The 17,036-nt window shown below is 36.1% G+C and overlaps 1 protein-coding gene across 4 annotated transcripts in view; it reads left to right on the forward strand.

The window, feature by feature from the left end:
* LOC107557517 (collagen alpha-6(IV) chain-like) overlaps window positions 1-17,036 on the forward strand; it is a 121,578-nt gene that overhangs the window by 63,869 nt on the left and 40,673 nt on the right. For 3 of the 4 annotated variants that reach the window (XM_016240959.1, XM_016240958.1, XM_016240960.1), the window contains exons 5-11: window positions 4,068-4,202; window positions 4,406-4,450; window positions 4,535-4,651; window positions 5,074-5,133; window positions 14,073-14,150; window positions 14,239-14,274; window positions 14,605-14,646. In XM_016240959.1, the coding sequence (XP_016096445.1) occupies window positions 4,068-4,202; window positions 4,406-4,450; window positions 4,535-4,651; window positions 5,074-5,133; window positions 14,073-14,150; window positions 14,239-14,274; window positions 14,605-14,646 (513 nt within the window). Of the gene's footprint in view, window positions 1-4,067; window positions 4,203-4,405; window positions 4,451-4,534; window positions 4,652-5,073; window positions 5,134-5,516; window positions 5,585-14,072; window positions 14,151-14,238; window positions 14,275-14,604; window positions 14,647-17,036 lie in introns of those variants that run through there. The other variant, XM_016240961.1, reaches the window with a different exon arrangement.

Consider the following 17,036-nt stretch of genomic DNA (forward strand, 5'->3'; position numbering starts at 1 on the left):
GATGCCAACCACTTTTAAACCTCAAACCAAGATTGCATGTCTGGTTTAGCCTCAGATTGGATGTTCAGCTGCTGACTGCTGATGTGGGCAAGAAGTTACACATTCCTTACCTCCTCATCACTGTCAGAGGAATAGCTTGAAGGATAAAATGAAACCACATTAAAAGCGAAACTTCCTACAAAAGACCTTAGTTGCTTTGACACAGCTATACTTTCTATTCTATTGTTCTGTATTTCTCCACACTTAAGCTCTATACTTCTTTACTGTGGTAGAAGTGCCTTGAAAGAATCCACTCCGCAATGGCACATGGATGCATACCGATGCATGTTGAAAAGGGCCTGCTGCTGATTGCTTCAATCACAAAAATGTGCATACATCCCCAAGGATCATGATTTTGTGGCTATAATCTTGTTAAGATCCCAGTTCTTGTTTTTTGTTTGTTGTAATATTGTACCATGTGGTGAGTTGCCAAATTTGAATACTGTAGTTACAGCAAAGTTGAAAACCTTTCCCACACAAGCACTAAGGTTTGTTCATATAGTGCCTTTTGATTTCAAGAAATGCAGTTTTCCTCAGCTAATTTTGTGCTAAATGCACTTTATTTGTGCGGAAGTATTGCTGAAGTCCAACTAAAGATATACTGAAGTATATTTGATTGTGCTAAAGTGGAACTATTGCAAGTATACTTTAGGTACACTTTAAATATCTTTAAAGACCGATATTATTCAAAGATTATACAGTCCTCATCAATAGTGATGTTAAAACACATTTTAGGCTTAATATTAAGAAATGTGCATTGTGCACAAGTAGTACTCCAAACAAAGTTTAATTATAATTTTTATTTCAGTAAGTCTCGAGTGATGTAATAGATTTGAACTATACTTAGTATGAAATAAATGTATTTGAAATATATAATTTTTTTTTACTAGGGCACTTTTTATTGTTATAATGTATTTTATTTGTATTTTCACTAGATAGTTTAGAGGTTTGAGGCATACAGTATGTGAGCTCCCCTAGTTCCTTATCTTCCTTTAAGCTATATGGAATAACTTTTGAACTAACAGAGTTACATCTGCAAACATTAATAAAAAAGGCTTGTGTTCAGCTGTCCAGCCACATAATAGATCACCATTATAGAGATATAATAAGTTTAAGGGCTTTTTGCCTCTACAGGACAAGTGAGACGGGACCAGAATTGGTATGTGAAACATATCATAACTCCTTAGGCTCTTCATATTATGTTAACTAACCACTGTGCCACAGCTCTAACAATATATATATATATATATTTAATGCTGCTAATAATTATTTCTTAGTAATAGCAGCTTTAACTGGCCTCAGAGCAAGCACGGTCATGTGTATGCTAATCTTCAGTCTTGTTTTATATGGGAATACTTCATAATGGGGGCCTGATTGAGTGGTTATATTTAGCCAGTCTTCACCCTTGAAATGCAGTCACAGCCGGGCTCTTCTCTGGAAACACCCATATGCATCAGTCTTATATTGAAGGGTTTTTAGCTCTTTGAGCCCCAATATGTGTGTGTGATGCATTTGAGGGGCCAATATCAGATGAACTTTCTCTGGTCTGTTGAGTCGAGGAGGAGTAAGTTGTCAAATCACACTTCACACAATCACACTTTCTGCTGTCAATACTTGTTCCTTACCTGCCCTTTTATAAGCAATGCCTTGAATAATTCTATCAATAAATTGCTCTGTACTCTATGTAAAAAGAGTTTAAATGTTGTATTGTGTCGCCCCCGTTTGGTCAGCAGTGAGTATTACTAGTGGTTATGACAATGAAGTCCAGTCATTTTACTACTCTTACTATGCTATTCTTTGACATTTCAAATTTGTTCTACTACAACGCACAAAAATAAATACTACATATTATATATAACTTTATTTTATTTCTGTATATATTTTCAATTTTTTCTAACACTCAAATTGAATGACTGAAATTTCTTCAAAGTTGGGTAAACTATAATATATATATATACTGTATATATATGATTAATGAAAATAAAAGTTTGTTTACATAATATATGTGTGTACTGTGTATATTTATTTAACCTAGGAGGTAGGGGTGCTCCGATTGATCGGCTACCGATCACTATCGGCCGATAATCACGTTGGGATGATTGATCGACGGTCTCTAAAAAGCCGATCTCAAAAAAACGATCTCAAGCTGATGACGCTGCTGTGAGAGGTTTGGCACGACATTCAGCGACACCGTATCAGTCTCTGTCCCTGTCCGGCGCGGGTGAAATAATTATAATAATTATAATCATATCTTTTAATTAAATAACTTATAAAGTAATTTGAACATTTATAAAGCGTTCACTGCACACGGATATGGTCCAGCAGTGCGTTCCAGTAGCGGCGCATCTGCAGCAGTGCAGAGATCGATTCCGTACCAAGTCTATTGCTGCGCTGCAAGCGAAGAATTAAAGTAATGGCGCATTGTTTTCAGTAAATATGAACATGGATTGACACGAAAATGTAGTAATTACCATAAATGCATATTATTAAAGTCTACTGTATTTCACAGTCAACACATGTAAGCCATATGTGTTGACTGTGAAATACAGTAGACTTTAATAAGGTTAGTTGGTTAGTTTTAAAGGAAAAGAGCACTTTTAGATAAACAAGGCAATAAGAGATGGCACTAGTGGAGGTAGGAAAACAAAGTTATTTATGAACCGCAGGATTGCTTGTAATTAAATGCAAAAAGGAAAGGCAGTAGCGCTGACTATTTCTGTCAATGGTAAGTTTGTGATAATGTAAGAAAAGTAGTTTAAATGTTTTGACAATTGCTTGAGCAACTTAATATATAAATCTAGAAGTAAATGCAAAAGTAAAAAGCATTGAATAATGCGTTGCTTATATTTATTGAGTTTAAACATGTCTGTGAAAGATTGATTGTATTATTGTACTGGGTAAAAAAAGAATCACAATGTTGAAAAAGCATTTTCAGTGACAATGTTTGGATTTGAAATCAAAATAATGGATAAATGTTGTGTTTGTGGTAAACAGCCACGGATCAGTAGCAGACTCCTGTGTGAAAGCTGCTTCCCCTCTCACAAGAGTCACCTAAGAGGGGAATTTCCCCCATTTTCAAAAATGAAATTCAGGCCCTGAATAAATGTCTAAAAATCCTGATTGGAGTATCAATATAAATAGTTATAAATGATAAAAAGAAGGCTTTAAAAAGATCGGTATCGGTGATCGGTATCGGCAGATACTGCTTTCTGCGATCGGTGATCGGCCTCAAAAACCCTGATCGGAGCACCCCTAATAGGAGGCGTGACAACGGAGTTGAGGATCCATCTGCAGGCTTTATTTCATTGAGTGTATTCAGAACAGGCAGGGTAAAACACCAGCAAAACTGTAACATCCAAACCACAGGCAAAAGAGAAAACCACAAAACAGGCAATGGTCAGGACAGGCAGCAAACGATCAAAAAACAAGGTAAACAGTCCAAGGTCAAAAACACGCCAAGACAAGGCAAGGAAACACAGGTAAGAAACACAGAAAACACAATGGCGATACAGGTTAACAATACTCAGCCATGTGTGTGAGTGTAACCTGTCTAGTCCTCCTGATCGGAAACAGCTGAAGTCAAATAATGAGTTTCTAGGCAGAGGGTTATGGGAAATGGAGTCCGGGGGGTTGAGTGGCCTCTAGCGGAGCTCATGGGCACTCCAGCTGGAGATTGTAACAAATTATATGTATATAAAAACACACATACGTGTGTGTGTGTATATATTTAAGAAATAATTATATATTTATATTTATTTATGGTTTATGTTATGTTATATGTATGTGTTTTTATATATATAAATGTAAATATACACAGTACACACACACACACATATTATGTAAACACAAACTTTTATTTTGGATGTGATTAATCATGATTAATCGATTTTACAGCCCTAATTTTTATTTATTCATCTAGCAGATGCTTTTATCCTAAGCAACTGTACAAATGAGGAATACAGCAAAGCAATTGATTTTAGGAAGGCTCTGTACTTCTATCTCTTATATCCATTTTTGTCTCATTTTAGGGTCAACCTGGGGAACCTGGACAGATGGGCAGCATTGGTCCTGAGGGTATTATTGGGGCCCCAGGGCCAGTTGGGCCCAAAGGAGAAAATGGCCATGTAGGACGCAAAGGCCCCCCTGGACCAAATGGAGATAAGGTCAGATTTTATGAAGGGGCATTATTTGTTTTTATTCTCGATACTTTGTGAATGTAATGAAATGTTTACAAATGTGTATATGCCTTCATATTAGATCTAAATACAGGAAATGTGCCTTCATATTAGATCTAAATACAGGAAACAATGCATAGTGTACGTGATGGTACAAAATGCCTTTGTGTGTTTTATTAATTATTTGACAGGGTCCAATGGGTGTTCCTGGGTTTTCTGGTAATGGTGGAGTTCCAGTGAGTACACAGTTCTTGTCTCTTACTATAGTTTCACCCTTTACAGAAAATGGTTAACTAAACTGTTTTTACAATCCTGTGCAGGGACACCCAGGTCAGGAGGGGCCCAGGGGACCTCTAGGTTTAGATGGCTGTAATGGCACACGAGGTGATCCAGGTGACAGAGCCCGTGATGGATTTCCTGGTCTTACCGGTGCTCCTGTAAGTTTGAGGGCTTTTTCTGCATCTCAAGAAGATTGTAGCATATGATATTTACCAAATTGAATAATAGTAGACATTTCACTTACTAAAGAAACAAATCATCTCATCAAAAGCCAGTTGAATTCTTTATTTATTTTTGAGGATCACATATATTTCTTTATTTAAAATTGTATTAAATAATGGTATACAAACATTTTTATTATAACACAGTTTCAATAACCAATTATAAAAAAGCTCAATGCACCAGACACTGACATGTAAACTTAATTTTTATTTTGACACGTTGCATGCTCAGTTGCTTATTAGTGTAATACTTTTTGTCCATGAGCGTAGCTGTGAAAATTTAGTGATATAATTCATAAAGTATAGATCAGTTTTCATTTACAAGGATTCATTTTCATTATTTTCCCTCTTGATTTTAGGGACTCTCTGGTCAAAAAGGTCAAAAAGGAGAACCATATTATATAGATCTTTCTGGACAAGTAAGTTGCAACCATCATATGATATTTACCAAATTGAATAATAGTAGACATTTCACTTACTAAAGAAACAAATCATCTCATCAAAAGCCAGTTGAATTCTTTATTTATTTTTGAGGATCACATATATTTCTTTATTTAAAATTGTATTAAATAATGGTATACAAACATTTTTATTATAACACAGTTTCAATAACCAATTATAAAAAAGCTCAATGCACCAGACACTGACATGTAAACTTAATTTTTATTTTGACACGTTGCATGCTCAGTTGCTTATTAGTGTAATACTTTTTGTCCATGAGCGTAGCTGTGAAAATTTAGTGATATAATTAGTATAGATCAGTTTTCATTTACAAGGATTCATTTTCATTATTTTCCCTCTTGATTTTAGGGACTCTCTGGTCAAAAAGGTCAAAAAGGAGAACCATATTATATAGATCTTTCTGAACAAGTAAGTTGCAACCATTTTTTATGAAACCCAAGCAAATAACTATGTAACGATTAACCGCAAGCCGGTCGAAAATCAATTCAAATATGTGACGATTGAGATCGGTTGAGATGCCAAACAAATCGCGATACAATTGGAGTAGGAGTTTATATGAATGGATCTCTGAGGGCAACTGACTATCTTTAGAAAAGTTTATGTGGTATTTTCTTTTCATCTTGCCTCTGAACAATGCATATTAAAGTAGTGAGCGCAGCTCTGCTCTGTTTACAGCGGTAACCCAGGAAACACTGTATCAATAGCCGCCTTTCCACTGTCAGGCCAGTGCGAGCCAGTGCTTTAAATTGGCCGGGCGGGGCTAATAGCCTCGGACCTGTAGCACCAAGACCAAAATCACGCTGCATTTCCACCGTCGGGCCAGAAGCTCCACTGCGCTTCACTAAAACACGCCCTTTACACGCCTCTCAGGAACAACGTCACGAAACCCCATCATTTCACCAACAAAGAGAAGTTATCAGAAAACTAATAAGAAATAAGTCACTGGAACTAGTGCGATCACAAAACGAACATGATAAAAGCGGCCGTTTGTTTGCATACTTTGTTAAAGATTTAAATCCAAAAGCATCAAAGTTTTACAATAATAAGTGATACATTGATCATAATGAATTAATTTATCAGGATTGAAAATTAGTCACACAGAAATAAAGCGGTATGAACATAGCCTACCTACTTATTCAGTCGAGTCTGTTTCTGTTTATTTGTAGTCACAGAATATACATCACATTTAGAAAGAATGATAATTTCTCCCGAACAAAAACCATTATTATATTTTTTATGACATATGCGGAGCTAAACTCTCGAGACAAGACTTATGACAGATAAAATATGTTACTAAGTAAATACACGATTGTGATAGAGAATACCTGTAAGAAGCTGACATCTGATTTCTTCAAGCGGTCGTATTTACCATGTTTACTGTGGTAACGTTAATGGCTAGCGTGCATAGTCTTTTGCATCGCTTATAAATATTTTTGCCTTGTATGCGATCATAATCCACATCGGATCAAGTTATTTCAAACACTCGCTGCTGTCTGAAAGTGAGTTTTGAACTAAAATTATTTTAAAAGTCTTTATTGCTGATGTTATAGCTGTTAACTTTCTGAAATGATCCGTGGCGCTGACGCTCTCCAGACATGGAGAAACTCCGCCTTTGTTTATAACCACTCCTCTAGCCCCAGCTGGCCTGCTTTGGCCCAAGGTTTTCGTCGGGCCAAAAAACCCGGGCCGTTAGCCCCGAGGAAGCACCGACGAGGCACGATCAAGCCCTGGAAGTGACAGTGGAAACGCGACTGGCCCTGGCCCTGGCACGCACTAGCACGCCCACTTTTGGCCCGACAGTGGAAACGCGGCTATTGCTGTTCATGAGCACCACCTGCTCTCAGAAGCTAAGTTTCCATCCAGTTTTTGCACTGTTTTGTTATCGATAAAGAGAATATGCGTTAAAAAAAACAATGCGAAAATTGCTGTCTACAGCGTGTTTCCATCCAACTGGCCTTTTACCGATAAAATGCTGTGCGTGATGACGTCATCCCTAAAAAAACGAATTGTCGCATAAGTTTTGGTGTATCACAAAATAAATTGCCCTTGAACTCTTAAGAAAGCGGCATCCTGTTTGTTTCCTTTATTTTACAAAAGCACAACGATTTGTTTTTATTGTGAATGTACACAAATAAAGGAATATTTAGAATAGTTTTGAATAATGTCTTACTCACATATGACCACAAATGAAGGAGTATAGTAACACCGTGTCTACACCTGACGCGACAATTGCCTCGCCACTCATGTCTGGTGTAGATGATGTAAGTTGTTTCCATTTTTAAAAGGAGACAAAAAAAACAAGTGATTGTGCCGGTGCCTCACTCGCGCAGCTAAGCATTACTAACTGGACATTGTCATAATAAAATACAGTCAGCCAACATTGAAAACCATGCTATTTTAGTTCCCCTCTCTCCACAACAAATAGGCCTATACTTTAAATTTAACGGTAGAACAGAACAGAAATAAAAAATATAAGAAGCTACTAACAAGCCAAAACTAATTAATTAAAAAGTTTGTACTTCATGTTCCAACATCCACGTAAAACAAAATGTGCTTGGCATAGTAATGTCACGGGGGTATGGTGGCCACGCTGAACGGCACGGACTACAGGCTATTTAAACTGAGCAGTGCAGTGTAAAAAATAACATAAATGTAGGCTACTACAGGAACATCAAATTAAGGTAAGTATGTTTGAGAGGTAACTTGTCTTTTTCTTACCAAATATAAAATAATTTTAGATGCAATAATATGAATATGATTTAATGCGCTTTTGAACTACAGGGAAAGGGTGCTTTAACGTGAGCAACACCATGACCACGGACGCTGGATATAGGCTAATTCTGCCATGTGACACCACATTTATTTGCGTTAAAGCCCCTTTTCTCGACAAAAAGTGTTTCCAAAATTTTTTTGCAACATTTGAAGTATCGGTATTTACCATGTTTACTGTGGTAACGTTAATGGCTAGCGTGCATAGTCTTTTGCATCGCTTATAAATATTTTTGCCTTGTATGCGATCATAATCCACATCGGATCAAGTTATTTCAAACACTCGCTGCTGTCTGAAAGTGAGTTTTGAACTAAAATTATTTTAAAAGTCTTTATTGCTGATGTTATAGCTGTTAACTTTCTGAAATGATCCGTGGCGCTGACGCTCTCCAGACATGGAGAAACTCCGCCTTTGTTTATAACCACTCCTCTAGCCCCAGCTGGCCTGCTTTGGCCCAAGGTTTTCGTCGGGCCAAAAAACCCGGGCCGTTAGCCCCGAGGAAGCACCGACGAGGCACGATCAAGCCCTGGAAGTGACAGTGGAAACGCGACTGGCCCTGGCCCTGGCACGCACTAGCACGCCCACTTTTGGCCCGACAGTGGAAACGCGGCTATTGCTGTTCATGAGCACCACCTGCTCTCAGAAGCTAAGTTTCCATCCAGTTTTTGCACTGTTTTGTTATCGATAAAGAGAATATGCGTTAAAAAAAACAATGCGAAAATTGCTGTCTACAGCGTGTTTCCATCCAACTGGCCTTTTACCGATAAAATGCTGTGCGTGATGACGTCATCCCTAAAAAAACGAATTGTCGCATAAGTTTTGGTGTATCACAAAATAAATTGCCCTTGAACTCTTAAGAAAGCGGCATCCTGTTTGTTTCCTTTATTTTACAAAAGCACAACGATTTGTTTTTATTGTGAATGTACACAAATAAAGGAATATTTAGAATAGTTTTGAATAATGTCTTACTCACATATGACCACAAATGAAGGAGTATAGTAACACCGTGTCTACACCTGACGCGACAATTGCCTCGCCACTCATGTCTGGTGTAGATGATGTAAGTTGTTTCCATTTTTAAAAGGAGACAAAAAAAACAAGTGATTGTGTCACTCGCGCACTCGCGCAGCTAAGCATTACTAACTGGACATTGTCATAATAAAATACAGTCAGCCAACATTGAAAACCTTAGTTCCCCAGTTCCCCTCTCTCCACAACAAATAGGCCTATACTTTAAATTTAACGGTAGAACAGAACAGAAATAAAAAATATAAGAAGCTACTAACAAGCCAAAACTAATTAATTAAAAAGTTTGTACTTCATGTTCCAACATCCACGTAAAACAAAATGTGCTTGGCATAGTAATGTCACGGGGGTATGGTGGCCACGCTGAACGGCACGGACTACAGGCTATTTAAACTGAGCAGTGCAGTGTAAAAAATAACATAAATGTAGGCTACTAAAGGAACATCAAATTAAGGTAAGTATGTTTGAGAGGTAACTTGTCTTTTTCTTACCAAATATAAAATAATTTTAGATGCAATAATATGAATATGATTTAATGCGCTTTTGAACTACAGGGAAAGGGTGCTTTAACGTGAGCAACACCATGACCACGGACGCTGGATATAGGCTAATTCTGCCATGTGACACCACATTTATTTGCGTTAAAGCCCCTTTTCTCGACAAAAAGTGTTTCCAGCTGGATATAGGCTAATTCTGCCATGTGACACCACATTTATTTGCGTTAAAGCCCCTTTTCTCGACAAAAAGTGTTTCCAAAATTTTTTTGCAACATTTGAAGTATCGATATAGAATTTATGCGCTAAAGTTAAACGGAAAAAATAATGTCGACACATGAGAAATTTTATCGATAATTTCCATCAACTATATCGGTAAAAATTTTGAAGCGCTAAATATTTTTTCATTAAAAATCCTTGGATGGAAACCTGGCTAGAGAGGGAATCTGCGTCTCATTCAGCTCGTCTGCTGTTTCGTTCAGATATGTTTTATTTAGTATAGTTTCACAACACTAAAGTCAGACCATTCTGTTTTTGCTTCAAATTTCGAAATTATTCAGTCTAAATTAGATTAAAAACTGCTCATGTTGCATGTATGCCGCATCTTTGTTTGGATCATGATTAAAATCCAGTGGTTGCCTCTAATTTTAAATGGAAAGAGCACAGACAAAGCCTTAGTTTGTTCAGATTAAGAGATCTCTTTTATTTGTGTTTGATTTGGGGTTTGTTTTAAAATGTCTATTTATTTTTGTTATATTTCAATTTCACAAAGAAACATGCAGCAATAGCCTAATAAAGCAACACCTTTTCATTTACTGTATAATGTCTTCAATCTCATTTTGTTAAAAAAAAATTGTGAGAAAATAGAACCGTGAAATCAAAATCGTGAATCGAATCGAATCGCGAGTTGAGTGAATCGTCACATCCCTACAAATAACACATGTGAGCATTTTAAATGTACACACTCATACACACATCCACATTCGGCATGTGTTAATACTGTAGCTCATGTGGCATTTACTGTCAGCCCTGTTAATATGTGTTGTGAGGTAGTTGTATATCTGGGTGTGGAGTGCAGACCTGTTTGGGAAAATCCCTCGGTCATTTGCAACACCTCAGGCATCTTTTATTACCTGTGGTTTTAAATTCTCTCAGATGGGCCATGTGTGCAAGCCCATGTTCTTAATGTTGCCACACATAAAGAGGTTAATAACTTTTCTGCTGTTTTAACACAAAAGTACGGTGCCCGTAAGGTGACATGTTCGGTTCACTTAGTTTTTTTGTGGCCACGACATAATAACTCGTGGGAACGTGATAATATGTCGTGGGAACGTCATATTAAGTCGTGGGAATGTGATATTATGTTGTGGCCACGAGATAATTTTGTCGAGGTAACAACATCCATTTCTCGTGGCCATGACTTCTTATGTTGAGGGAACGTCATCCATTTCTCGTGGCCACGAGTTTAATGCATAAACAAACCTGCGTGACCATAGCAACCCCGGATTATGAGAGATGGATTCATTAATATTTTATTTTGAATTAAGAAATGATTATATTATTTATTATAGAAATTATTATATTATTATATTAACCATATAGGCCTTGGCTACCGGGCTGTATTACGTGCGATTGTCAGCATTCAGATGAAGTTTATCATGAATAAATGTTACATAAAGTGCATAATATAAAATAGGCCTACACAAAAACTTTTTTATCCATCCTATAGTCTTGTAAGTCCATTAACTGATCGTATTTTTCCCATAATATTTGTATATTATTATTATTATTATTAGCCTATTATTGGTTATATTTTTATATTTGTTTATATTCATTTTTTCCCTTTATTTCGATCTCTTTACTTAACGTTCTGAATACTTTTGTAAATAATAGCCTACTGTAAATGCTCGACATGCCAATAAAGCTTTGATTATGCTGACTAGAATTGTTTCTGGAATGCAGTTTAACATTTATTTCGGCTAATTAATAGACCATAATTATAAATACTATAGTGTTTCGTTAAGGAATTAATCATTCACGTAGTTTCATTTGTAAATGAAAACACAACACGCTCGTTTATCATCACACATGGGCATAAATACAATGATAAAGTCAAAACTTTATTGGCATAATTGTCAGACGTTTATTTACAAAATATATGGTAGGCTAGCAAATGCTAGCATAATTATACAATACGTTAACTAGGTAAAGCAATACACAAATTGAAAGGGGAAATAAGCATATATAACAATAAATATAGCCCTAATAAGTTAATGTAATAATAACAATAATAATATACAAATAGCCTATTAAATTAATTGTTTAATTTTAATAAAAATGTTTTATCTATTTTTGATAATCCCAGGTTGCTATGGTCACGCAGGTTTGTTTACACATTATACTCGTGGCCACGACAAAAATATGTCGTTCCCTCAACATAAGTATGTCGTTACCTCGACAAAATGATCTCGTGGCCACGACATAATATCACATTCCCACGAGTTAATATGACATTCCCTCAAATTATTATCTCGTGGCCACGACAAAACTAAGTGAACCGAACATGTCACCTTACAGGCACCGTACAAAAGAGGTCTGAGATGAACATTAACATTATGTTAACATTAATAACATTTTGATAGTGTTAAAAAGAGGTGTTGTCTATAAATGAATTTCTTGTTTACTCACTGTCATGTTTAATAAATAAGGACTAAGGGATTTGAGCTTCAAAATAACAAAAACACCAAAAAAAAAAGTATGATAAATGGTCTGGTGATGACTATTTAAAAATGTAATTAAAAAATGTTGAGGTCTCTTGAATTGAGCTCCATAATGGCATTATTCTTCTATAGAGCTGTGTTTGAAGTCGTTTCATAATTTATGAACATTGCAGCAGTGACACTGTTATTAAACTAAATTCAATCAACACCTAATCTGAATTGAGCTGAAAAATACTCTGCTTTACAGCTGAAATTGATTTATTGGTGATTCAGACCAATCCAGTTCTCAAATTCAACTCAGTGAATCTGGTTGTAGTAGTTACAGCATACTGGAGATGAATAGGATACTAGATTGTTTGTCACACAAAGGTATTTTCAGCTCAAAATAACCCACAGATCATTTAAGAAAATGCCTATTTTACATAGAAGCAGAAACACGCTGTTTTTCGTGCATGCAAATGAGCTGCTGCTCCCCGCCCCCTTTTCCAGATTAGGGCTGTGCCTTTACAGCTCAGATACTCTGCCAAAACAAATCATCTGTTTGCTTTTGATTATTTTGATTCGAAGCACGCACACAGAAAGCGGCTGTCACACGGCATGTGAGCACTAAACTAAGTTCTCTTATATGTCTTATCATGTAATTTTCATATTACCGTATTGACCCGAATATAAGACAATGTTTTTTTCTTGGAAATTTATCTGAAAAAACACGCTCGTCTTATATTCAGGGTCTAGAGTCTAGACTTTGACAATGGCAATAATACACCCACAACAATAGGTGGCACCAAATACGCATAAAACGAGTGTGCCATGAAATACATAATGTAATGCGTGTTGTAAAGATCGCAAGTAAAACCTTACAGCTGCATGAGTTGTGACTGTCATGTTAGCCTGATGGGACCAAACTCCCTTTGTGATTTTAAAATGTAAGACAGTGCCTAGATTTGAAGTCTACAGTAAGATTTAACTTCTACTGTTAATAAGATTTTGGTAGGTTGCTATTAGATGGATAGCCTAAATGTCCTAATTCAGATGGGCTACCTGTTTTTTTTTTTTAATGGTATATCAAAAAGTGTATATTTTTTAAATGTGATTGTTGGTACATTTTACCAGTTTTTACCATACTTTCAAAACAAAAATTAAAATAGAAAAAATATGCAATATGAAAATAATTGAAGACAAAATGTGTTTTACTGAGAAAAAAAACAAGATTTGGTTTTTAAAAAGCCTTTTTCCAAAAGGTACATCTGGAAAAAGGGGGGTAGTCTTATATTCGGGCCAATACGGTAAAAACACATAAGTTACAAGAACACAGTCTGTTATGTCTGTGAACACAAACAGCTGGGAAAGAAATTGCATGTTAATTATATTAGATATGTGTATTAAGTGACAGCAGCGTAATATACATTACTTATCCTGCTGTCGACGCTGTGAATATGACCCAAACAATAAAATAAAAACAGAAAACGACTTCACTGCTCTGGACTGAATAACCTCTATAGGTTTAATAAGAAGACATTTCTTATACGGCAGTGTCCGTCAACAGTCGTGGGTGGGGCCTGTGAAATGTGACGTCACTTTTTACAGATTCTGCAAACGGCTTGTTCTGAGACACTGCTTATGATTTATGGGGATTAAAAAAAGGAGTGGATTTTTATCATTATAGGGTGGTTGTGTACACACACTGCCAACACACATTTATGTTCAAACAACATGTAAAAGTAAATTTTGCATAATAGGTGCCCTTTAAAGAAAAGCTCCGGGAAATCTACCTTGGTCTCCCTTCACTTATTTCCTATTTGGGATTTTGACTTTATGTTCAACTTTAAGTACTAAAAACCAAATGTTGTCTTTTTGTAACCAAAAATTCTTTGTAAAATCCTTAGAATTTTGTCATCGAAGGCCCCCCAGGTCCAATGGGATTTTCAGGTCCAGTTGGCCCCAGAGGTCCAGATGGATTTACTGTATGTATTAAATCTATATATCTATCTAGAATGTCTACAAAGACCATCTCTCTACAGACTGTAATTTCACTGTTCTCTCCCTCCACAGGGTGCGCCTGGTCCACCTGGTCCTCCTGGACCTCCAGTAAGTTCAGCTAAGGGAACAGTTTTGAAATAGCATAGTTTACATTGCATAATCCTATCATGTTTAACATGTCTTCCTCCTGTCAGATGGGGGGCAGTATGTAAACATATACAGTATGTACTTCTGAGCACTAGCACTTGATTTGGAATGAAAGTAACTAGTGCAATCATTACAGATGCATTAAGTATTATAATTGTCTGCTTTAAACTGTAGCTCCTGAAGTGTTAATTGTTAAGTATAAATGTCCTTTAGTAAAAGTGATCTCTGACTCGAGTATGGCTGAAATAGCCATACATAAAGGTTTGCTGAATGTCTCTGCTTATTCTACAGGGAAGTCCAGGTCAGGACTTCAGAGGAGAGCCAGGAGAAAAGGTATGGGTTTCATCAGCTTACAAACTACTAAGCATTCCTCCACACACAACTGCTTTTAGTTTTCACCATTAGTGTCATTAGGTTCAGATAATAGCCTCATTTCATCCAATACTTCAACATATTTGTTGCATAAACACTTAAGATGCATTTTAGATATAGATCTTTAGCTGAGTCCTGGGTGTTTGCTCATGTTTGTTTGATTGTCTTAATGAGAGCATTTTTTCCTCTCTACTGAAGGTGTATTGCATGTGTTTGTTGGTGGTTGAAAACAAACACTTCTCTGAGTGTCTCTGATGTTAAAGACCCCAATACATTTTTTGATGACCAAATTTGTCTGTCTTATGACATTTTTCCTATTTGACATTTTTATTATGACATTTTTCCTATTGAAACAGAAAGTCTTGGCAGGATATATCAAATGGCTTGTCCCTTTGTATTTTAATTTGACTTTAATTATGGTATGTCTCAGTCATTAACCGTTATTTTGTACTTGCTGGTTGGTTGCAGGAGAGAGGCGTTCTTATTCTAAAGAGCATTCAACTGGACAGAAGTCTGTGTTGTGCAAGATGTATTATCAATATCTTTACTTTCTTTCCTGGAAGAGAAAGACTGTAAATCCAAATGCTTATTTGTGAATATTTAGGAATACACAGCATATAGATGGCCTGAAAGCTAAAAGACATGGACTAAAAGCCCCAAAACTCTCATTTTGGTTTCATGGGGTTCTACAATCTATATGTTCAAGTATTGAATGTTTTTTCATATATCTGTAAAAAAAATTAAAAAAAATCTTTAAAGAGTCTGGCACACTCAGAGAATGGTTATAGTGTAACATTCAGTTCAAATAGTGTTTTAGTCTGCTAGGAGTCTGATTAATAACAAGCTAGCTAAGGAAAGGATATTGTGCCTTGCACAATAACACTGCATCATTCTTTCATTCTTATCATCTTACCCTTTATCGTCTCACTCTAGATTTTCTTCTTGTCTTCCCTTTCTCCAAAATAGTTCTGTACTCCCAGCATGCCTATCTTGTTCCATTTATGTTTTAACCCATCTGCAGTATGTTTCCACTCATCTCAACACACACTACACATAAAAGCCTTTTCCTGTAAAGGAATGTATCCTTATGGTATGTTCAATGTGGTAAATGCTGTTGAATCTTACTAAGCATGGTAACACTACAATTTGGAATGTATTTTCCTCTGCTTTTAAATAGCAGTTCACAGATTTCATAGGTGTACAGAACACTCCCGACAGTGTCTGTATACCTTGTAAAGCCACTCATACTGCGCGTGAAGTCTCTGAGCTGCTATTCATTTTGCTGTTTTTGAGTGGTTTGTGCTGGTGTTGGAATCACCTGCTCCAGTCTTCTGTGTGCCTTTGTTTCCTTTGGTTGGGACACTTAACCCACAGAACTCAAGAGAAAACAAGGACCAGCTAGTTCTATATTCAATTAATTGAACTTGTCAGATAAATCTATGAAATAAATTCAAAATAAAGCAGTGGCAGCAATAATATGCATGCATTTGTAGCAGTAAATATTACAAAAGGAGCCCTTAGTCCTGCTGCTCTCACTTTTCATTTCACCTATCATTCTCTATTACTTCTTTCCTGTTTATTCTCTGTAAAAATCACTCTCTTTATGTTTGTCTTGTTTTCCAGTAAAAAATGTAAATAAAGACCCCATCAAATCAAAATTAGAGTTTTGTGGGCTTTAGTCCATATGTGTTAGCTTTGGCACCATCTATATGCTAGTGTACTCTAAACATTGACGTTAAAATTAAAGCAGATATACAGTACGAATTTACAGTTTTTCTATTCTGGGGAAAAATGACCAAAAAGGCTGATGACTCATTCTGCATTTCTGGAATGAAATTTTAAACCGAATCTCACAGAAATGTTAAACTACTGACCAGCAAATAGCAAATTATGGTTCATTGCTGTGACATAACTGAAGCCTTTTCTTCAAACACTTCATCAATATGTCAAATGTCCTAAAATAAAATAAAAAATAAAAGGCAACATGAGAAAATGCATAAAACGTCATTCATCAAACAATGAAATGGGTATTTCACATACACTAAATTTAAAAGCAGTATTGCATCAGATGAAGACTTTTCAGAGAAGTTGTCTTGAATTGCGTCCATTTTTCTTACACAAAACAAAACTTGCTAATGGGGTGAGAAATATGAACAGGATAAATATTAAGAATGTTGGGACATTTTTACTGGAAAATAAGACAAAAATACTGATAAAAATCTGATTTCTGCAGTGTTTCTTCTGCCTTGTTGTTCTCACACTCTTTCACTACCCTTTGTTTTCAGTCCCTTTTCTTTTATCTTAACATTTTTACTGTCTCTCTCGCTCTCTCTCTCTCTCTCTCTCTCTGT

This window comes from Sinocyclocheilus grahami, unplaced genomic scaffold (assembly GCF_001515645.1).
Source record: "Sinocyclocheilus grahami isolate Dianchi unplaced genomic scaffold, SAMN03320097.WGS_v1.1 scaffold605.1, whole genome shotgun sequence".
Lineage (NCBI taxonomy): Eukaryota > Metazoa > Chordata > Actinopteri > Cypriniformes > Cyprinidae > Sinocyclocheilus > Sinocyclocheilus grahami.